Raw genomic sequence first — 23,796 nt, 5'->3', positions numbered from 1 at the left:
GCCTTTTCTTGGACTCACTCCTGCTAACAAAACCTTTTTAACTTTATTATTAAACATCGCTTTTTTCGCCACATAAAATTCAACAGTAAAATCAAGTATTTTTAAAAGCAGTTCATTTTTAGAATACCCGATACAGTGTCAAGTGTTTTTAAATATCCTCTGTATTATAAGTTGTATATATAGCGTTCATATTATAAGCTATTCTACTGTAATACAGAAAGAAATGTAGTAACGAAACGTAACTGAAAAATTGTTTCGGAAATCAAACTAGTATAAAGAAAAATACTTTCTCAGTTTACATCCCATCTTCAAGAGTAAAGTTATGTTCATAATAATTAACAAAGTTTATAATAATTAATAAAATGCATAAATATTTGCTAAATGTTGTGAAAATTTATTTTAAAAGAATTATACCGATTTCATGAACATATCGAATATTTGAACAAATAGTTTAAATACATATCGACATTCGCAATTCTAAAATCCCATTTCCAATACAGTATCCAATCGAAAAGTAAAGGCGACTGAGGATCGGAAGTAATTGTAAATGATATGTATGCTCTCTGTGCTTCAGAGTGAGAGAAAAATCCCCCTTGCATGATAAATGAGTAAATATTTTACAATCTGAGACATTTCATACTAAGATATAATTACAAGTAATACTTGCTTAATATTATCTAATCATGTCATAAAATAGGAAAAAAAACATGACTTACTAATTGGTCATTGATATACCATTTGAGCTCTGGTGCAGGTTTGGACTTCCCAGAATTACATAAGATAGAAACATTATCCCCTAATTCATAATCCGACTTTTCCTCCATCAAGACAGGTCCATCCGATGGCGGTACTGTAGGAAAGAATAAGAAAAAAGTTTGAATAACATAAAGAAAAGGAAGAAAGACAGTAAGAGAAGCGTATCTACCATTTTAAAAAAAATGAAATAACAAAATATATGAAATTTAAAAATTAGAAAATGCAGTTACAAATTAAATTGTATTTGAGGAGAGGAAAATACACATGTTCTGCTAAAATAATGCATATTCTTTGCAGAATATTTATCGGTTTGTCTGAAAAGTCATGACACATTTTTTTCTACATATTTCAAAGGTCCTTTATTTATATAAATACAAATGTATATCAAAGGTATATTTCCCGTTTCGTTCGATAACTTTTGCTTTCTTTTAATGAGCTCCGTTAATTCTTCATTCACAAAAGAATCTAGTATTATCAGTAAAAGGCTAAACAAAGTACTGATTTACGGCTTCATCTGAATTGAAAGAAATTTTGCAGACAGCGAAACAAATGACAATCTGAGGGCGTAACATCAGGCGAGTATGATGCGTGTTGCAACACTTTTTATTCAAACATAATTTCTGCCAGGTGATTAAACTTGTGTGTAGTCTCGCAGTATAGGGATGGAATGCAGTTCTTGTACGATTAATGATCTATAGATATTCTTGGAAGATTGATCCGTCGAAACCGTCCAGCTGGCGACAATACACATTCGACCTGATTTGTTGGCTTATTGATAGGAGCTTGGAAACAATATCACACACAAGTTTGATCACTGACAAAAATTATTGCTTTCTGAATGAATAGAAGTTGTCATGTGTATCATACTCCCCTGATCTTGTGCTCTCAGGCAATCACTTGTTTAGCTTTCTTCAGAATTTCTTTCGTAGTATAATAGTCCTTTCAGATGAGGCAGTAGATCAGCACCTTATAAGGTATCTCTCCCACCTTCTTGGCGTGCCTTCGTGGGGTAGTGGTTCTGCACGGGGCCGGTATCCAGATGTCCGTGGTTCGATTCCCGGTGAAAGCAGATGCTATTTTTCATCCTGTCTGCTTCCAAAAATATCTTATGTGTCTACAGTGCCGCCCGAACTAAAAGGGTTATGGATGATGACTCTCCACATCCTGGATTTGGTGATTGGGTCCCCTAAAAACCCCAGTCACCCTTTAAAAAGGGGAGTATATAAGGTATTTCTCCCGCTTTTCTGGCGTGCCTTCGTGGTTTAGTGGTTCTGCACTCTGGGCCGGTATTGCAGAGGTCTGTGTTTCGATTCCCGGCGAAGGCGGTTGCTAATTTTTCTTCTGTCTGGCTTCCATAAAATCCTAATGTCTCTACAACAGTGTTCAGGTTTTCGCTACTAAAGCTAGGTTATTTCGCGGGTGAGAATCTACGCAGCTTATTAAAGAAAGTAAATGGTTATGAAAAATGGGTACTATTACTACTGACTGGTAATTTTTCTTTATATAAACAAGGAATCTTTGAAGAACACAGAAAAAATGCGTCATTACTTTTCAGACAAATGACGACGTCTTTTAGCGACGTTCGAACCACAGATCTTCAACTAGTTGACTAAACGTGCTGACCATATACTTCAGGACAACATACGGACAGAAATGAGGTAATTCATTACAACGTTAAGGAGCTGAAAATTAACTAGTATTTGTTTACAGCTTAACTTTTGCTTACGAAGGCATTAATTACTGATGTCATTTATGCTATTTATTCCAACAGTTTAAATTGTTGGAAAAGAAAAACTGTTAGTATTACAAAGTATTTTTTTTTAAATTTCGAATAACAGGGCACATGAGCGAGAATAAAATCAAATAACAGAAACAGAATAAAAACAAATAGTAAGAGTGGGGAAAAAATAAATTCAGATAGCAGAAACAACACCAAAATGTTCAAGAGATAAACAAATGTTATCGCCCCAAGATTCTCATAGCCTCCCAGTACTTAGAAGCACCATTATCTCAATGGAGAGCTCTTCAGATATGCAGATGATGTTGGTCCATAGGCTCGTTTTTGTCACACAAGGGGCAGGCGGCATCATTGAGAACGCTAATACGACACAGATGAACAGCCAAGCAATCATTCGCAGTAAGAAGTCGAAAAGCATCCACTGCCTCCCGCATTGGTTTATCAGATGCATCTAAAAAGACAATTTATTTCCATATTTGGCATTAATTTTACACAAGAGTTCATACGGTTATATCATGTAAAAGGCATGTACAATGGACAGAGATCCACTGGAAAAACACGCTTATTCTAAGAAACCCGAACTTCTGAAACTGAAAAATCTCATGTAATAGTGGAGAACTGATGGACTTAATGGCAGCCTATGAATCTGAAAGTAATATATAGCGCATTTTTAAATCTGCTGAGATAGCAAGTTCGCTGTTTAAGTGCGATGCGAATAGCCCCACTTTACTGTCAAATACCACACATTCCAGTTGGTGGACAGAAGGAATATACTTTCCAAGATATTTAATTAAACTTAAATAACACAGAACATACAATAAAAGCATGAGATTTAATTAAAGTACCGTTTTGTAGTACCAAAAAATACCATTTATTGCAGCTTGCCGATTGTCAAGCTTAGGCTAACTGAGTATGGGAAAGCTCATAAGGACTAGCCAGCTAAGGGAGGGATGTCTTCGTGAAGGACTTTCGAGGGGACTCGTAGGAAACTGGCTCGTAGAAAAACCACTTAAACCATACACTTGTCGGCTGATATGAGATCGAAGTCGGTCTGAAATCCCTGTATTCAGCGATCTTAACCAATCGGCTACTCTTGAGAACGCGGTTTTTCAGGAATTTAAGTAACTAAAGTAATACAATTAAGAGTCAAATTACCATCTTTCAGTACCGCTTCGATAATTATATTCCAATACTTGCTCTAAAAATATTATTCACTATTGTACAGGTTGGCTAAGCGAGAGGTTTTGTCTGCACAAGTTAACCCGCAGTATTCCTTAGTTTTCATAATATTTCTTCTAAACAGAAAATTCACTCGATATTGAAATTCAAACTAATTTGCATTTTGTTAAACGACGACGGAAGAAATAGAAAATAAAGAAAAGAATTAACATAAAAATAGCATATCAATTTAAATAAACATAATAATTAAATTGAAACTTGTTTAATAGGACACTTTTTACACTGGGTTGCAAGTATGCTATTTATATTTTATTATAGATATTTCGGGATCAAAATACGCTTAATTTTCTGAAGGATGTTCAATAAGGCTCTTTCTTTATTCTATATAGAACTGCAGCTTTCAACCTCACTTTAAAATAAAAATCTAATAACAACCCTTCTTGATTCTATTCATGATTAAACCAAGTCTAGTGATGAACTTAATTGAGAACTTAAAAAAGCTGCTTTCCGCATCTTCTTTTAAATCCTTTTAATCTGGTTGCAAACTTGCTTTAGGAAGTAAATCTTCTTAGCATACTTTCAGTGTGCTTCTGCTAAAATTTAAGTTGGAGAAAGAATTTCAAGCTCTTGATTCTACAAGCATTTACCATTCCGCGAAAAACTTTTTCTTAGAATGTTCGCATTTGAATGCAATTAAATTTTGACGTACGTATGCTTAATTTCCCAGCAAAACATGATGAGTTGTTGAAAAATTATGGAAAAAGTGTGTTGAAATGGAAACGGATGTCGTAATCCGGAAACTTCTGAATTTCTGTAAAATGCTCATATTTTTTTTAAATAAAATCAGCTTCATGAAATGCTAATTTCGTTTTTTAAAATTTAAATGAGACATTTTTATGCCAGATCAGGATGCTTCCATTTCTTAAAATTGGTGCAATCTCTCTCGTAAGACTCATCGCATTCTAAAATTTCAAAACAAATTATTAAATATAATTAAAGTATCATAAAATAGAACTTGACAAGTGAAAAATATGATAAATAGTTCTCTCAACTATTTACAAAATTCTTAACAACACTTTCTCTAATTCTTTATTCCCTATTTTTAATTCCTTTTTGCATTTCAGTTGCATTTCAAACCCTTAATTTGAATTAATTTTCTCAGAAAGTTTATTACGTAATGTTTTTCAGATTCTGATAGTTCTTTCACAGCGACTAACATCTCGCTTAATGGGTTTTCGAAAACTTTCAAATGCTATTTTGCATTTTTTTTGTTAATAAACGCTATTATGTCATACATTTTGTTTTTAAAAATACCGTTTGAGTCACCCAGCGCAGATGTATGATATATATAAAAAAGTATGAAATATATGATTCACAGGAAATTAATTCAGGTTAGAGACAGACAACATTATTAAATAGGGGGCAATTATTATTTATTTATTTTTTTAACATCCATCATTTTTATTACTTATGTCCAGTTTTCAGTCAACTTTTTAACTTCGAAAAACCTCTTTAAATGCGGTCTCAAAAAATTCATTTATCGCATTTTAGATCTGATATTTGCTCTAAAAGTGCCTTAAGTGTATCATTTAGTTATAAACTGCTGAAGAATAACGTCATGTCTGCTAATCAATGAAAACCACTCGGTGTTTACAGCTTTTTTCAGATGGTCTATCTCAGCGGCTCCCTGTTTGTGAATTGCAGAGCCCTTAGGGCTCAGCGTGTACTTCGCAGGAGCTCCTCGGCTCTCCGGTAAAATAAAATAAATAAAAACTGAACGCATTTAAAGAATAACAGGCAAAAAGTAGAACCAGAAAAGAAATTTAGAAATTATGTTCTGATGACGGAAATTCCCGACGCTGAATTTCGTGTCTCCTCCAGCAGCCTATGTTTAGCCATTACTTAGAATTGCATATTCGAGAAGCTTTTTGCTCATTCTCGATCCTTCGAGGATTCTTAGAATCCGTTTGAAGCTTCGCGAAACAAAGTCCCATATAAATGTATACGGCTTGCTGACTTAAGTTCACGTAAGAGGTTATAACGATAAAATCCTCGTTTCTTAATGATGCTTCCAGGAGTTTTTTGTGTACTCAACTGTTCATTAATAAAAATGATGTTAAAGTAATAATCTGTATAAAAATCGCAACTTCTTAAAAGTGGAATTTACATACTAAGATGAGGATAAAATGGGAAACGTCATGAGTTTCTCCTGCAGCACACTGAAGAAAAAAAGATTGTCATGAGACAATGACATGAGCAAAAAAAGCAATCTCTTCTGTCTCATTAAATGTATTTTGGTTTTTCCCTTTTCCCCTTTTTTTAGTTATTTCTCTAATTAGGTCTACAATGCACTATAGTTGCATCATAAAAAAATTAAATTATAATTGTATTCCGTAAAGAGTAAAACAAATTTGAAATAATAAGTGACGAACGAATATGCGTTTGAATTTAGCTGCATGTAATGTATAACTTGAAGAAACCGAATTTGTTGTAACGACTTTAGGGGTGTTCTCGGGGATAATACTGCAACACAAATTAACATGCTTTACGGAACTTTGAAAGAACTTTTATGTATGGCTAACTCTTGACAATATAGTTTTGAGAATAAATTGAAACATTATAATAAAGTTAAAATTTTGAAATATAATTTCATTTCATTGTTATTTCACAGCTGTTTCAGATAGCTCGTTGCCTCACATTACCTATCTATTTATACTTTTTTTCCCTCTACCCGTGTAATAAATGTCTCTTAGAAAGTGTTTGACGAAGGCATCGCTTTGCCTAGGCAGATAGCACTCGTATGCTTTGCCATATTTTAATAATCTAATCTAACCCACCCATGTAGTAGAGTTCTTAAACATCAATAGCTTGTTAGCTATATGGTACACCTAAAGAGCTCAGCTAAAGAAACCAATGAGCTCCGCGAGTCAAAAGGTTTGGGGGCATTAATGGTGTGATTATGATTAATGGTTTGATTTGATTTTTATTAATGGTTTCTCTAACACTCCGAAAGAACCCACACTTTTCACATTCAACAATAAGCCCAACCGAACCTTCTTTGGATGCAATGCTTAATTTCGTATGAATCCTCATTTGGGTTAAATAACTGAGAACACTATCGACATAACACATTTCCTATCTCTTTCCCTAACACATCTTAACAGCCGCGTGACTTACTGGGGATCATGACAGGTTTGTTTCTGTGCCCTCGTGATCCACCGAGGGTCACAGCAACTTTCACGTTTGTAGCCGCATGTCTCACTAATGGGTCACCTTTCCTGCAATCTTGCACAGTAATATAAATTTATTCGACCTCCAAATCACTCTGCTGTAATTGGTCCCTATGTGTATCAGCAGTCAGCATTTTAAGAAAATTTCCACTTCATTCCGTTCAAGCATAGAAATGCAAATTGATATTTACTGCTGATGGTTTTCAGCTGCGAGTTTTCGTAAAAAGCAAATAACAGCGCGTTGAAGTTTTACAATTCATTTCAAGTGATTCGTTACGGTTCACTGTCATTATGAAGACTCTGCGCCATTTCTTGACCGGCGATATGTGTATTTGATTTTATCAGCTTTTTGTATTTTTTTATCGAGTCTCTCAAGCTCAGTTTAAACTTAGCATTTATTTAAAACTGAAAGAATAATACACAAATCTAATTGTTTGATTTGGCTCATTTCATATGGCAAGATACTCGATGGATATCTGCCTGAGAGAAGAGATGCCTTCTCTCAGGCACTTCTCTCACATTTGGAGGAAATTCTAGAGAACTGGTTCGTATATACATTACACATAGGAAGTACCACGAAAACATTCATAGAGCCAGAGCGTTTGCCAAGATTCAAGCAATGGACCGAACCATTAATGTTCGACTATACCATTCGGCCGCTGGTGGCCTTCCGCCAATGTAAAATTTTCTATTAGTTTTAAAAATGTAGCTTAATTTCTTTAAGGGAACTTTAACACCTTAAACCCCTCATGATCTTCGAATATGTGACTGTTGCAAGAATTGGGATATTTTATTTATTTTAAAAGCAATTACTTCCAACCTTTTGCAGCTGACTACATAATATAGCCGCTTTGGAAACTAGTAACCAGAAACTTTGTGTTGCCACAAATACTTTTGTAATTTAATCCTATTTGTGACAAAATATTTCGCCATGTTTCCACCTTGCGCGCATGATATTTTAAAAATGGCTAATGGTGCATACTTGAAATTTGATGGAAGTCTTTATATGGGCACTATTTTCTAACTGAACCAACAACCTGATGAATATTTTAATATTAAAAAAATTATGGACGAAAACATTACAAATTTTGTTAATAAAATACATTTTATAAACTCAACTCAAAATAAATAAAAATTTAACATAGAATTTTTAGAATTTTAGGTTCACAGTAGTTTCCAAATGTTATAAAAGATATATATAAATATGGAATTAAATTATGAAACAGAATGTTTTAAACTGTGCGCGCAAGTTGGAAACATGACAAAAATGTTGTCACAAAGCGGATTAAATTATAAAATATTTTTGGCAACACAAACTTTCTGATTACTATTTCAGAAAGCAACTATATTATGTAGTCAGCTGTAAAACGTTGGTAGTAATTGCTTTTAAAATAAATAAGCAATCCCAATTCTTGCAACAGTCACCTATTCGAACATCTGTCTTATGGGTTTTAAGGTGTATGAGTCCCCTTAAGCAATTATATTGCTTCTGAAGAAGAGGGACCTATGTCTGATCGCCTTCCAAACAGAGAGAGAAATTTGTTCAAAATCGATGTCGATACTGGAATTGCTTTACTTAACAAATTTTAGGTTCTTTTTTTAATAGAAATGGATTTCCTTCTATATTTGTAACTTATACCTTTATTATGAAGGAGATTAATATTAAGTATTAGATTCAAGTAATATTTCAAAATACGAATATCACCCGAAATAAAATCCTCATATATGCGCTAAGCCTTTATCGATATAACGATCAGACACTTTACCAAATGTTGCTGTTCTTTATGCATGGAACAATTAAGCAATGGATACATGTTTTATCGTAAGAATTTGCTTTTATACGAAGCTACTCTGCCTACTGAGAATAATGCGACATTGAACACTTACTGAATAAAAGAAATGTGTAGACTGCGCAAAAAAAAGGGAGGGACAATTCTATGTCTCCTGTTCTACTGGGCCGATTGACAAAATTCACATTGCGTTTTTCATGTCTCGAAAGCTCGACTTACGATGTATATTAGACTTACATATAGCATTGTTCTAATATAGATATCTTGACACAAAATCGGACTTTTTCTGAAATAACATGCTGATTTTTTTGCATATTTCGATTCTAAGACTCAAGTTATGCCTAGATATTAAATTTGGTAATTTTTTGTGAGAAATTTATGAGGCAATTTAAAAATTTATCTTGTCGCCTTTTTGAGACAAGAATAATTCACTTGGCGAACTTCTTCACTTATAACAACCCATTTTCCTTTCCATTTTTACTTCCTTGTACGAAGTAGAAAGGAAGTATTGTAATCGCGAAAAATTTCAGGCATCATATTTCAACGAAAATATCCATTTTGACAGCTATTGAATGCAATTTAACGATATTTTTGGGACTCATCCGTACGTAAGGACAGAATAAAGGACTCTTTTTTCCCCGCGTATGTACGTATCTCGCATAACTAAAAAACGAGTAGCCTCAGAACATTGAAATTTTGTACATAAGATTGCTATAGCACCTCGTATTTTGGTTGCAATCGGCCGCACTAAACTTGGCAAAATTGTTGCCAAGTTTAGTTAGCAATATTGTTGCCAATCTAGAGAGACTAAGCTTCGCAAAAACAAAGATAACGCCTTCTTTTTTTATTGTGAATTAAATCATGCCTAATCCATTCTAAAATTCATTCAAGAAAATAAATGTTTAAGAATTACTTCATAATTTTCAATACAGATAATTTCCGCTTTTATGTATTTTTGCGTTGTCGCGAAGTAGAAACTGAATTAATTGAATCAGAAATACTGAATCGTCTGTGAATACTTTTTTTTTTTTTGTTGTAGCTTGCTTAATTTCTTTTATACATCGTTTTAGATTTAATATAGTATTTGAATAGAATATGTGGCAAAGGTTAGATAATTCGTAAGATGATAAAATTTTGTGCCCTATGTGTTAAAAAATAAATGAAATTTAACGCTGTTAGCGAACCTAGGGCCAGATTTTCGCTATGGTAAACAAATATAGTGAATTTTAAAGAGTGCATTTAGTCTATTGTGGTTTATGCGCTAATAACGAAATAAATTTAATTCAATCCAAAAAGTTTAAATGAAATACAAGAAAAAATGCGTATAACTTAATATTCCGTACAAGGAAGTTATGTGGTGTACACATCAGATTTCTTTTTCTTTCTCTTTGTAGACGAGAGGAAACAAAAGTCATGTTTTATACTTTTAAATAATTTAACAAAGTTCGTAAAGCGCATTTGGCGTTATTATCACTTATAAAAATATGCCAAATTTCAAAACGCGCCAATATGTAAATTCGCGTATATCTTATGGAAATTTTGAATGAAAAACTCTAATTTTTTGCAGGTACGCATAGAAATACATCTGCTTTGAAGTGATGGCAAAACGTTTATAGGTTATAATTCAAAATGTTTTTGAAAAATTTATAAAAATAATTTAAAAATACAAATTAAAAGAAAACGATAAAAAAATGGCTGAATTTTATTTGGAGTAAATTTCGAAATGTGAAAGAAAGAATCAAAGAAGTAAAAAGAAAAAAAAAAAAAGACAAATTTATAAATATATATCAAATTCAATTAACATTCAGGAATACTATTGAGGAGCTAAAATTTTCAGAGTTAATTTTTTAAAAACTACTCGTGCGATTTTTACAAAACTTGGTAGTTTGGCACAATTTGAGTCGTAGAATCGAAATGTTGAAAAAACAATGGTATGTCATTTCAGAAAAAGTTCGATTTTATATCGAAATACCTATAATAGAACAATGCTATAGATAAATCTAAATCTTATCTATCCTTTTGAAAGAAATGGCATTGGAGATAATTTGTGGCAACAGTTGTAATTTATCTATCCTTTTGAAAGAAATGAAAATGGGGATAATTTGTGGCAACAATTGTAATTTATCTATCCTTTTGAAAGAAATGAAAATGAAGATAATTTGTGGCAACAATTGTAATTTATCTATCCTTTAGAAAGAAATGAAAATGGAGATAATTTGTGGCAACAATTGTAATTTATCTATCCTTTAGAAAGAAGTAAAAATGGAAATAATTTGTAACAACAACTGTAATTTATCTATCCTTTTCAAAGAAATAAAAACGGAGATAATTTGTAACAACAACTGTAATTTATCTATCCTTTCGAAAGAAATGAAAATGTAGATAATTTGTAACAACAACTGTAATTAATCTATCCTTTAGAAAGAAATGAAAATGAAGATAATTTGTAGCAACAATTGTAATTTATTTATTCTTTAAAAAGAAATGAAAATGGAGATAATTTGTGGCAGCAATTGTAATTTATCTATCCTGTCGAAAGAAATGAAAACGGAGATAATTTGTGGCAACAGTTGTAATTAATCTATCCTTTCGAAAGAAATGAAAATGGAGATAATTTGGGGCAGCAATTGTAATTTATCTATCTTTTTGAAAGAAATGAAAATGAAGATAATTTGTAACAACAACTGTAATTTATCTATCCTTTCGAAAGAAATGAAAACGGAGATAATTTGTGGCAACAATTGTAATTTATCTATCCTTTCGAAAGAAATGAAAATGGAGCTGACGCGAGATTATTATCAAGCTGCTATGTTCTGTGATTTTAATGTGGAACTGAATCAAAAAATAGTTCTTCAACGTGTGTAATAAGCACATGGAAATGAAGCTCCATTTCGTTCTACTGCATTAAGTTGGTTTACAAGATTTCGCAGAGTTCGAATGTCTCTCCTGGGTGAGGAGCACACAGAAACTTCTTAGTTGAGATCCAAAAAATATGCCTGCCATATGAAGAATATTAAACAATGATAATCGCTGTGCCTACCAAATGACACTAAAGGAGCCTGACATTGGATCCATGGCTGTGCATAATTTATTCATAAAAAGCTATGCATGAAAAAATAGTTTTATCCCCCATAAAATTAACTTCTCAAATTAATAAAGAAAATTTTAAATTAGCGTACTTTGTGATGGTAAACATGGCATTACTTCTAAAATCGTAACTGGTGATGAACCACCGTAGGTACCACTTTTTAACTTTCCAACACATTAAGAATGTAAAATATGGGTCTTGGAAGATGTCCGCAAACCAAAACATAATGTAAGCCTCTTTCTTCAGACTACATGACTGCTCAAAACCGCCTCAGAACACATGACCACACTTGAAGCAGATTTGATCAGTCCTGTAAACTTGACCAGTGCTGTAGTCTGACTTAAGGAGTCTTCTGTGTTTTGATCGGTTCTGTAGTCTAAATTTTTTGACGTTCCAGCACACTAAGAATGTAAACTAGGGGGCCTTTGAAGATGTTCCCTAAACAAGAATTATGAAAAAGCAACGAGCAAAGAAAAGCATAATTTATGTCTTTTTTCTTCAGACTACAGATATTTCTTATTTCAGCTTACATCGCTTGCCATAAAATTTGCATAGACCTTTGGATTGAGCGAGAACGTGAGGAAACAAGATAAAAAGGAAAGAGTCAGCATAACGCTAGTTGTTTCTAACACTGAAATCAAATTTCGCGACGCCATGATTTTTTATAAAAGCATATTTTTCATACGTTCGAAGAAATAAATACTTTGAAGTATTTAACCTCTGAAAAATTCGAGTGCAAACGTGCATTAATGTTGAAGTTGAATGTATAATGTTGAATCTGTAATGTTGTGTAAGTTGAATGTGTATTGAAGTAATATTGAATGTGTTTAACAAATGTTATTTTAAAAACACCTAAAATTTAGTAAGTTAAACTTGTATCCTTTGGCTTTATTTCAAAATTTTATTATGACTCTAGCGCCTATTTTTAAAAAGGGTTTGGAATTTAATCCGAAACTTTTCAAATTACACGTTATAAAACAATTAGGCAGGAAATATGAAAAACTCAGCTTTGATTTCTCCAAGATTTCAAATCGAAGCCTTCCGATTACTAGCCAGACGTGCTTTCATTTGCGCCTCAAAAGCAAGTCATAAGGTCAGGGAAAATTCTTTGCAGAATGACTTTAATACGCCGGTGCTCTTAGAGATTTTATGCATTAGGCAAAAATAAATGTCATGTCTGGATTCAAGAGAAATAAACAACCCAAGAATTTGCAAGAGGAGGAAAATGATCTGAGATGCAGAACATTGCTTCAAATTTTAAATTACTTATTTTTCATCCGAATAAATATATTGATTTGAAATATTTTTTGCAACGAGAATATTAAAGATTTAGAAAAGATTTGAATTGCATTTTATAATAAATACATTCATGAATTTAAAGAAAAATATAAACTCAAATCATTTAAATAGCAACTTATACAATCATTAATTAATTTTTATATTCTAATAGTTAAATACTGTTATTTTTATTTAATCATGTGAGCATAATGGACAGCAAAATAATTTTTTTTTTTTTTTTTTTTTTTTTTTTTTTTTGCGCAGGATGGCCAAAAATTCTTTGTATCTCGTAGAAAATTCTCGTTGTTTAATTTGAAAAAGTAGGAAAAGAACAACTCTATTAAATATTGGTAAAACTGCTGTGCAATACATCGTAGAATAGTAAAACTTTTTGGCAAGACAAAAACGTCAGGAGGTTTGAAAGACCAACATTAACAAAAAAGATACAGTTTTAGAAACACTTGCCGAGTATAATCGGATTACAAAAGCTTAAAGTTCAGCTAAAACGTAGTGTTACTATGGAAGTAGATTTTACGGGTGTACTAGAGGTTTTTCAAGAAAAATAAGTTCCTTTTTATGTGCAGTGAATTTTAATCTTGCAAGACTATGCTTATAATTTCCAAAGCATTCACGTTTGACCAATCATTTGCGAAATTAGCGCCTATAATCATGATTGACGGCTACAAAAAGTTTGATAAAAGATATCATTGTAGCCTGCGTAATAAATAATCTTGATAGAATTTCGCTGTTAATTGTGGATGATTCATAGATTTGTTAGATTTTGTTTGCTTACTCAAAATATCGGGATTTAACAAATGTTTCCGGAAACCGCAAATATCGTCTGTGCAAACAATTTGCGTTGGCTTGTTTAAGCATACTTTGTGAAACGAGTTTTGGCATTTGAAAGACACACATCCTTATCTTTAAGTACAAAGTGTTTGAATTGGAACTATCACGCTACCAGATTAGAAAAATCATTTACTTCGAGTTATGTTGCAAAGAGTTAGCTACTGAATGTCACCAAATCATGTATACATCTTTAGGTACTAATATCGTATCATATGACACTGTGAAGGTATAGTACCAAAAGTTCTAAACCAAAGACTATGACATCCAAGAGGCAGAGCGCTCTGGCTGACTTCCTGATGTTAATGAGGCCCGCCTGCGAGAACCTGTGAAAGGAGATCAATATGCAACCATTCGAGAGCTTGTTCAGGTGTTAGACTTTAGTACCATGTCCATTATTCACGCTATGCATCACATAAGCTTAAAGTACAATCGCATGCGCTGACTCAAGAAGGTAAGGAGAGACGTGTTCGGGTCTTCGCTAATCTGCTCGAATATCAACGCAAGGATAAAATTCTGGACCAGATCTCACTTCTAAAACCCTCGGTAGTAAGATAGGCAGTAAGATACGGTATACAGCGAGATGCTGATCCATGTCAACGCTGCTATCAAACAGAAACCTCGAACTGAATCCCGGCGGAAAAAGATGATGTTCCATCAAAATAATGCAAGACCACATGTGCCTGCATTCATTGGCTGGGTTCTGTACGGACCGAATGGGATCTTTTGCCACACTCACTATATAGTTCCGACATCGCTCATTGTTCTGTTTTTGGACTCGCTACTAAGTGTCCGGGTCGAAGGCTTTGAAAAACTACCAAACCGTTGGCAGAAAATCATAGATTTGGGTAGTGATTACTACCCGCACTAAAGGTGCTGCTTTCATACTTTTTCCCTAACTTTATTAAGAAGTATTTTTCTTTCGAATCCAGACAATCAGTTTTCACGTTAGCCACGTGTTTCTTCAGTACTTTTCCTCATGTCCGAAACTGCTGAGGAATATCTATAAGAATTTAATATGAATGGTTGTCATTAAATGATACCGAAACAGGGCAGACTTGAATCACAAAAAGAAAATTTAATAACAAGGGTGGCCATAGCGCAGCTTGCGAGCTGTGTGCTGCTCTCGCAGGCGAGTGTATGGTTGTTATGCAAATAAAAGATATGTATATATTAATAAAATGTATGCAAATAAAATATATGAAATATGGAAAAAAACTATCCCTCCATGTAAAATGAAGCCGTCACAGTCTGAAGGCAAAATCTTGTTGAATGATTATTTAGATAAGACATTTCTTTCCATTTGAAAACTGTTTCATTATATTTCAACTGATATAAATATGAACTTGGGCTTTTGGAATACCTAGTTACGATTCTAGAGCTTTCTTTAATTTATCATGCGGCTTTTAATAATATGAAGAAGACCTTGGTCAACGGTATCTGCATAAAACTGCATGGATCCAAAGTATTTTAAATGTTACTTCATGGAACCATAAAGTCAGCCAGATGTCTTAGCTTCTAAGTAGAATAACAAGGAAACAGGGAAACTCAGATTAAGGTTTAAGTTAAGCCTTTTATCTGCAAGTCTGTCTGACGTTTAGAGAAGCAAGTAATAAAAGGAAATCAATTTTCGCAGTCTACGAGAAATTCTGTAAAAAGTGGTAAAATAAAATTAACAAGCTAACTAAAAGGCAAAACACGTCTGCAATCTTTGGCTCAAACATTTACGGGCATTTATGACTAGCAAAGCTAAAGCCGATTTAAGCAATCGTTTAGCAGGAAGAACGAATACTGTGTGTGTGGGGGGGGGGTTGCGATAGCTGTAAAAAGCTCTCTTTCTCTCGAATTCAAGAATTCCTCGTTTAAATGCATTAAATAGTTTGTATGCTAGTGAAAGACGACAAACGTAGATGTGACAGGGTAGAAAAAAGTATAAGATAAAGCGGTCAGATGTTATCAAACACTACAAAATTATAGCAAACGAATACGAAATTTTAGTACGCTATACTATAACTTCATTACTATGTGAATACAATAATTTCACTTGCTATAGTTATAAATATTACAATATTATGTTTTGGTAGTTTTGTAATGATTATTACAGACTATTGTTGGTTCATATTTTTAAGGCACTCGTTTTTTTAAATTGCTTGCTATTGAGTTTCAGAAACCTCCAAGATTTAGGAATTTCTCAAAAATATGAAAATATAGATAGTTTTTAAATAGTCTACATTTATTTTTTAAAATGTTTATTTCTTTTTTATATTTTGTTTAGAGCATGAACCCGATAAGAAAAATTGATTTTGTTACATTTTTTGAAGATTTATATAATACTACACAGATATATTCTTTACTATAAACATAAAAAATATAACAAAATAACGTCTTAAAAATTATTTATTTAAATATTTGTATAAAAAGGAAATAAAAAAAATTCAATTCTTAAAAGTAGTCATCTTTAATAACATCAACTGCTACTGAACTGGCAGCTCCTTGCAAAGAGCATCTTCTAACACTTGTTTTTAGTGTTCGTGATGTAAACAATTATTTTAATTAATCAGTTTACCATGTTATTTTAGCTTTACTTTCCCTTCCATATTTGTCAACTTCTACCACGATTTAAATTAGCCAAAGTAAGCAAATTATTTATGGTGGCAAATCAGCTCAGATTTTCGAGTTTACCGAGAGCTCTTGATAGCTTCGCTGACGGTCGCTCTGCTTTAGTTTCCAATTGTTGCAATTAGTCTTGTAAATTTTATGCTAAGTTACGAATAGTCTGTGACCAATTAGGGACAATTCAGACGAGGGCTTAACCGTCGCAAAAACCGAACACTCACGGTGAAGGAAACATGAATGAACATCCTGGAGACGATTTTGCACAGTTGCAAGTTCACGCATGAGAAAAATTTATCTTCCTTAACTGGTTACAGCTTAGATCCGATTCTTCAACGCCTTTTTCGCTCGGGCAAACCGGAAACTCGAGACAATTATACACATATTTAATAAATTTCTTACAGCTAACTTAAAATGATTTTACACACAATTCAAAGACGTCTAATGGCTCTTTATCCTACGGCTGTTTCGCTGGATACAAACGGTATTCTTTGCGGTATTGAATTCTGTGCACGTTATCCATTCTGAATTTCTGAAGACATACATGTAACTGTAAATCTAAAAGACGTATTTACGACTAAAGATTGGCAGTTGCTTTTATACGCATGTATTGTTGAATTCACTCACGAAGCGGTATAGCCCCAAACAAACCTAAATAAACATCGTTATTACTCTAATTACCGAGTTGAATTGAGTGGTGATCGATAATCACCTTTGGAGAAGGCAGTCGTCTGAAATCTCTGTGGGAGGTGAACTGGTAGTTTAAAGCATATAATTTAACCACATAAATATAAATCTCTAAGCTCTTTTTAAAATGAAACAAATTTCATGATAATTCAAACGAAGATAGTTCGTTTGTAGAACTGGGAAGCTTTAAAAAAGAAATAATCAGAAAATTTCTAGTTTTGCAAACTTAAAAGTAAGTCACGTGAGCAAATAATAATCGATGAATGTTTTAAAATAAAGTCAAAACGATAGATCAATGAATAAAATATTTATTTTATTCTTTTAATTAAATTTTCAATGCAAATAGAAAATCTTAAAAAAAACTGATTTAAAATTTTTTAAAATTTTACTTAATAAGCCGATTTTTAATGATTTTAAGCAATAACATACTATCCAGCTTTGGCTGTAATGTTCATGAGAAAAAGCTATAAAGTATACTGCTTTAATCATTAAATTGCACTTTAATTCATTTATCAGTTTTCCTAATATTAATTACGAGCAAACGTCTATTTACGGAAAGGAAGGATTAACTGATTAAACCATTCAAAATTCTATTAGGAATTCAACACTTCCGATTACAAGTGGTTAACGCTCGCTGCTTGACCATCGTCCGTAATGGCGCACACAAACGGGTTTATATTCAAAACACATCTTAGAGAGCCCTAATGTGCCTTAAGCATTATCTTGCTCCCTAATCACCATAATAAAATACTACGCTATTATCCAAAATTTAATTTTTGATTCGTTTGATCAGATTAATTAATGACCAAAGCTATGTTTACCGCCTACTTATACTTGTTAACTCGATATTTAGTGAATGGGCATATACATTTAGTTAATGTTATATTCCAGGGCTAAGTCTGTAATTAAATTTCCTCAATTTCAAAGTCTATACAAAGTAATAAATCCTAAATCCGACCAGTATTCTAATTTAAATATCATTAAATGCTCCATCCTTGTGAAATATTCAACGAAAATCGCGAAAATTAAACTTTGCTCGAAGCAGATGTGAATCCTATTTAAAATAATACTCATGAAATGACAAGATAACATATCGGGGGCGGTTACTAACAGAATGAAATAAATTCGGTGCTAGTAAAATACAAAGGGAATACATATTTACAATTCAGTTTGCATGTTTAATGCCTCAGAAATAATGAAGCTAGAGTTTTTGGTGAATAAACTGGGTCACCGTGTCAAAGTTTTCCCAAAAATTATGCAGAAAATATAGCTCATAACATAAGACTCTTTTTACTATTATTTTATCCCTCATGTTCAGATATAAATTTCGCGGGTTATATTTCTGCTTTTCTAATACATGTTTTTCTGTCCAAATGTTTTTCTAATACATTAATTTCTTCCTGTTTTGCGCCTTCATTACTAAAAAATCATCAAAATATATCTTGTAATAAAGTAAGTTATTCAAAAATAAGCGATAAATCACATAATAATTTTGAAACTCAAAAGTTTCGTTGCGATGTGCTGGTAGGCAGTGTTTCTTAACATAATTCTTTGTTTAAATGAAACTACATCACGAAAATTATCGTTAACATTTGGAAATTATTGTTATTTAGCAAAATGTATTAGCAATTTTATATCTGAAGCAGACATAGCAAGACGCTACAAATTAATTACAAATTCTGATAAAACTTTAATTAGTCATCTTTTTTAAAGATGATAAAAGTATTCGAAATATTCAAATATTTTTTATTTAAAGCATTCAATCATATAGGAATGAAAATTGCATGGATTAGTCGAAAAGCCTCTGAAATACGGATCACATTCTAAGCGAACAACAAGGATCATACATTTAGTTTACGAAAAATCAAAAAAGACTAAAAAATTAATGATGTAAACCTTTCAAAGGATACAGAAGAATGTTTGCAATAAAAAGTAATTCTGAAGCTCTTAGAAGATTTATTAGGGCGTATGGATACTATGACAAGAAGGAAATTCTTTGTCAACAAGAAAACAAGGAGATTCCATGGTAAGCAAATATTTATCATTTTGCAACAATTTTATATTTGCAATATCCCACAATTTAATTCGGGTTCTATTGACGAATTACTGTGAGGTAAAATTGGAATGAAGATTTTAATTCGAAAAATCAGTTGTCTACTGCTAAGCATGCTGAAAGAGGCATAATAGTTTTGGGAGTTTTCACTGTATCTGGGACAAAAATTTAGCTTTATTGAAAATAATATGAATATTTATAAATATAAGAGTATAAATGTTCTTAGTGAATACCTGAAAGCATTTGCAAGAAAAACTTGTAATTCATAATACAGTAAGTTCTATCAGGATAAAGATCCTAAACATACAGGCCTGAATGTTTGTTACCTTGTGGTTAATATACTAGTGTTTTGAAGTTAACAAGATTCCTCCATACTCTCTAAACCTAAATCCTAGCATACATCTTTTGAGTTATTTGGTTGATTATGGCATCTAGGGCTAGCTATTTAAGAGGAGGAATGCCTTCGTAAAAGTCTTTTTAAGGGAAACTGGCTTGTACACAAATTACACATGGGGAATAACATGAAACCGCCCATGCAGCTAGGTCATTCGCCTGCAGTCTAACCCAGCTCAGAACTATCAGTGGTCAGCAATTTTGTCGCTCGGCCGTTGGTGAGCTCTGCGGAGTGAGTTAGAGGAAAGAATTAAGAAAAATTATATTTCTTCGAGAGCTCTATTAGAAGCAATTATTACGAAGAAATACAACAAGATTTAACATTCTTGGTGAACAGATTATTTGAATTCATGCTAAAGCCCATGAAAAGTATTAACTTTAGTAAAAGAATACGTAATGAAATAATGTATGTCCAGTTATTTTCATGTGTTTTTTTTAATAAAGTGGTCGTTCAAAGTTTTCGAATACGTATGTGAGTTCCTTTCACAATGTTTTGAGGAGTACGTTTTGGAAACTTTTTTTTAAAACAAGCAGGTTTGAAAACAGATGATAAATATGATAACACATGAAAAAGAAAAATGAAATCATTTAGCTACTATTTAATAATTAATAGTTTCATGTAAAACTAAAGTTCGTAAATGTCTGAAAATAAATAGGAACCACTGTAAATGTTTTTGTAGTGATATATGCTTAAAAATTGCTTTCGAATCCTATAAGAGTAAGGTGATCTGTGGACCTCACCTGAAAAATGCTTGAGAGAAACCGGTATACGAGTCTACCATGTCTTTAGTTTTAACATTTCATCATTCTCATCTCATGAGTTTCAATGGTATTATTTTTATTTCAGTATCTATGAACATCTCGTGTATACCAAGCCACGGAGACCACAGCATTAACACACCACTAACACTATCGTACTATCGTAAGATTTCAGCATTGTAGTGTCCTCTTCGTCAACTGCTCATATTTTAATATGAGTAGTTGATAACTCATTTTTCTTCGCAACATTTCAGCTTAAGACTTATATTTCAAAGAAAGAAGTACAGAATATGTTTACCAGTTTTGATAAAAAAATTAAATAAAAGCAAATGCTTTGGAATAAAAATTTTGATTACAGTTTATTACTTGAAATAAGAAACATCGCCTATTACTTTTAAATTTATTTTTCTTTCAAAATGAATGAGCTGTGGATTGAAGCTATAATTTTGCGCTTTCCAAAGACAAATATTCCTATTTAGTAATTCAAAAACATTGTCATATGAATGGTATTAAAATTTTTAAGTGCAAAATAAGCAGCCTTATTAATCGGGAAAGGAAAAACCATCAAGCATTACTTCTACATGAAAAGAAGACTCAAACGAGTACCCGAAAATATGTACACACTGTTTCTAATGTTTAAAACTTTTAATCAGTGGTAATAAGGCAAAATCCGTGGTTGCATAAATCAATTAGAAAGTGTTTAAATATATGTGTAGCAGCAATAAATAAAATAACAAACAAGCTTTAAAAAAGCTAAAAATAAATAATGTTCACTAGTATATGCCGAGGCATGTGTCTCAACGCAAAATTTGTAGAATCCTGTATGAAAATTATTTAGCGAGAGATAAATGGAAATAAATTTTGACCCTCGATGCCAAATATGTTTACTTAAATGACTGCGACAAAAAAGATCTACTTATTATAAAAGACGAAGGAAAAATAATGTACAAACATGGTTCTTTCAATGCAAAGAAAGTTTTAAGAGGTTTATGATTACGCACCATTCTCTAACAATGGAAAATTAAAAATAAGAATTTGATAAAATGTTAAAATCAACGCAACATGGACTTAAAACTATCAAGAGAAAGTTTTCAGTACGATATTTACAAAAGAAATGATGTTTCTGTATCTTAACGACTTTGAAAGAGTCACATTTCAACCGGGCAAAGCAATAAGTCATCCTTCAAAGAGTACCGCTGCATTTCTAGAAAAATTGACGACTGATACTATTCCAGGAATACCTTTTGACAGTATTCCTACAGGTGATAGGTGAGAGCAGGTCCGGACACCCGGACGGCTGGCATAGAGTAATCGGGTATCGTCCGGATCCCACAACTATCTGAAGCTACACTCCGAAAATAGTACAAGGCCAAATTACATGACCATTGTTGATTTTTCCGATAATAATCCTATGTGCTATATCTGACTTCGAATCTAAAATTTTCTGAAGAACACAAAAACCTTGTCTAAAACTTAAAGGTTTATTTAACTGGAACTTCAACACTGATGAAAACTTAACATCATAAACGAAAACTTAATATCTTGGGCGGAAAAACTTAAGTGCTTTAAAGTAACAGCTATGCCGGCACGGTGAAGAACACTTTCCTTTAAAAGACAGAATCCATCTAGCCCTTTCGGCGTATATCTCCAATCGCTGGATTCAGACATCCGCTCCTACGTGTTTTGGACTTAAACGGCCAGGCTGGAACTGGAATAGGACTGGATCAGGACCGGAACAGGACTGGAACAAGACGGGAACCGGAACAGGACTGGATCCGCAACAAGACGGGAACCGGAACAGGGCGGGAACCGGAATCTCTCATCCCCTGGCTTCTCCCCGGGCAGGTCTATTCTGACTCGAACTAAAAGGAACTGCGGTGCCACTAAGGAAAGCACCTCCTTTTATTGCCGGCGGTTGCCGTTACTACAGGTGACTATGAAAATATTTAACATCCTTCCACCTAAGGAAAAAAAGAAAAAAAAGTGAACTTTCACATCAAAGTAAAACAATGCCAAAGAGCCTTAATATACCAGTCTGTCCGGCGGAGTTACAGTTCTACCAGATCGTGTTACAGGCCTGACAGATTTATCATCTATGTTGAGTTTAAGTTCAGACAAAGAATCTTGTTTTTCATTCTGCAGCTTCACGGGTACATCATTACTTCCATTATCACTGTACACAGTTGTGGGTTTACCTCTTCACGACACGAACCGATGAAAAGCCTGAAGAAACACTTCTGTAGATAGAGAAGTCAGCAACTCCAAATGGACCGCTCTATAAATGGCGCATGTAAAAACACAAATCCATGCCTTTTCTTTGTTTCTCAACAATAAAGGACCACAAAGGTCTATACCCGTTACTTGAAATACTGCTGAATCATTTACTCGCTCTATTGGCGGTGGGGCTGATATGTGGTCAACAGGTGCAGCAGAATATCTCTTGCAAGTAATGCATTTACTCAAAACAGAACGCACCGTTCTTCTGCCAGATAACAACCAAAACCTTTCCCTTAAGGTATTCAGTATATATTGTACACCTGCATGTCCTTTCTTTTTATGTTCTTCCATAATTAAATTCCTAACTAATGGATGTTCTCCTGGTAATATTATAGGTGTTCTAAACTCTAACGTGTCATCTCTTCGAAACGCACCAGTTTTAATTCTTAGAATTCCCGCATCATAAAATGGAATGGACTAAGAGTTTGTAAGCGTGCGTCTTCTATATCCTGAAACGATTCCGATTGAATCAAGCGAATAACAACCTTTTCTGCAAAATCAATTTCATCAACAGTGAGTTCACCTTTCCTTTTTTTCTTATTTCTGCAATTAAAGAAAAATCGTTGAATCCAACCAACAACTCTAACTGTTTTTCGATAGCTAGAAAGTCGCTCACTCAAACTAAACCTTTCAGTAGACACTAGAGATGAAACCACTGCCTTTTTTTTCTCGCTGGCTATTTCCGCTTCATCAGTTATAAATTCAGCACTCGGCCAATTTTCTTGGGATTTTAAAAGCCAGCTCGGACCCTCCCACCATTTTGACTGGTAGAGTTGGCGAACTGAACACCCTCTACTTGGAAGATCTGCAGGGTTAAGGTGACCAGGTATATGCCTCCAATCCTCCACACGTGTCAAAAGCCTTATTTCCTGTACTCTATTTTCTACAAATGTCCCCCATTGTTCTTCCCTTTTTATCCATGCAAGGACAGTAGTTGAATCTGTCGAGAAAAATGTACTTCTGGCCTCAAAGTCTTTTAGAACGTCTGCAGCAAGACGAGATGCAATAGTTGCTGCTAACAATTCTAATCTTACAATAGTAGTTTCCTTTTTACCACAAGGGGAAACTCTAGACCTAGCCTGAAGCAACTGGACTTTAACTGATTCAGG

The 23,796-nt window shown here is 33.2% G+C and overlaps 1 protein-coding gene across 3 annotated transcripts in view; it reads right to left on the bottom strand.

Annotated features, from left to right (window-relative positions):
- Nucleotides 1–23,796, bottom strand: part of LOC118188636 (cell adhesion molecule 2-like) — a 1,428,898-nt gene that overhangs the window by 242,393 nt on the left and 1,162,709 nt on the right. For all 3 annotated transcript variants that reach the window (XM_085815032.1, XM_085815034.1, XM_085815033.1), the window contains one exon: nt 717–850. In XM_085815032.1, coding sequence (XP_085671158.1) covers nt 717–850 — 134 coding nt within the window. The remainder of the gene's footprint in view (nt 1–716; nt 851–23,796) is intronic.

The sequence above is a fragment of the Stegodyphus dumicola genome, chromosome 4 (genome assembly GCF_044657685.1).
Source record: "Stegodyphus dumicola isolate Sdum_Otavi_A_Nest chromosome 4, ASM4465768v1".
NCBI classification, from domain to species: domain Eukaryota; kingdom Metazoa; phylum Arthropoda; class Arachnida; order Araneae; family Eresidae; genus Stegodyphus; species Stegodyphus dumicola.
The sequence above is the reverse complement of the archived record's forward strand: the minus strand, read 5'-3'. Positions and strand labels throughout refer to the sequence as shown.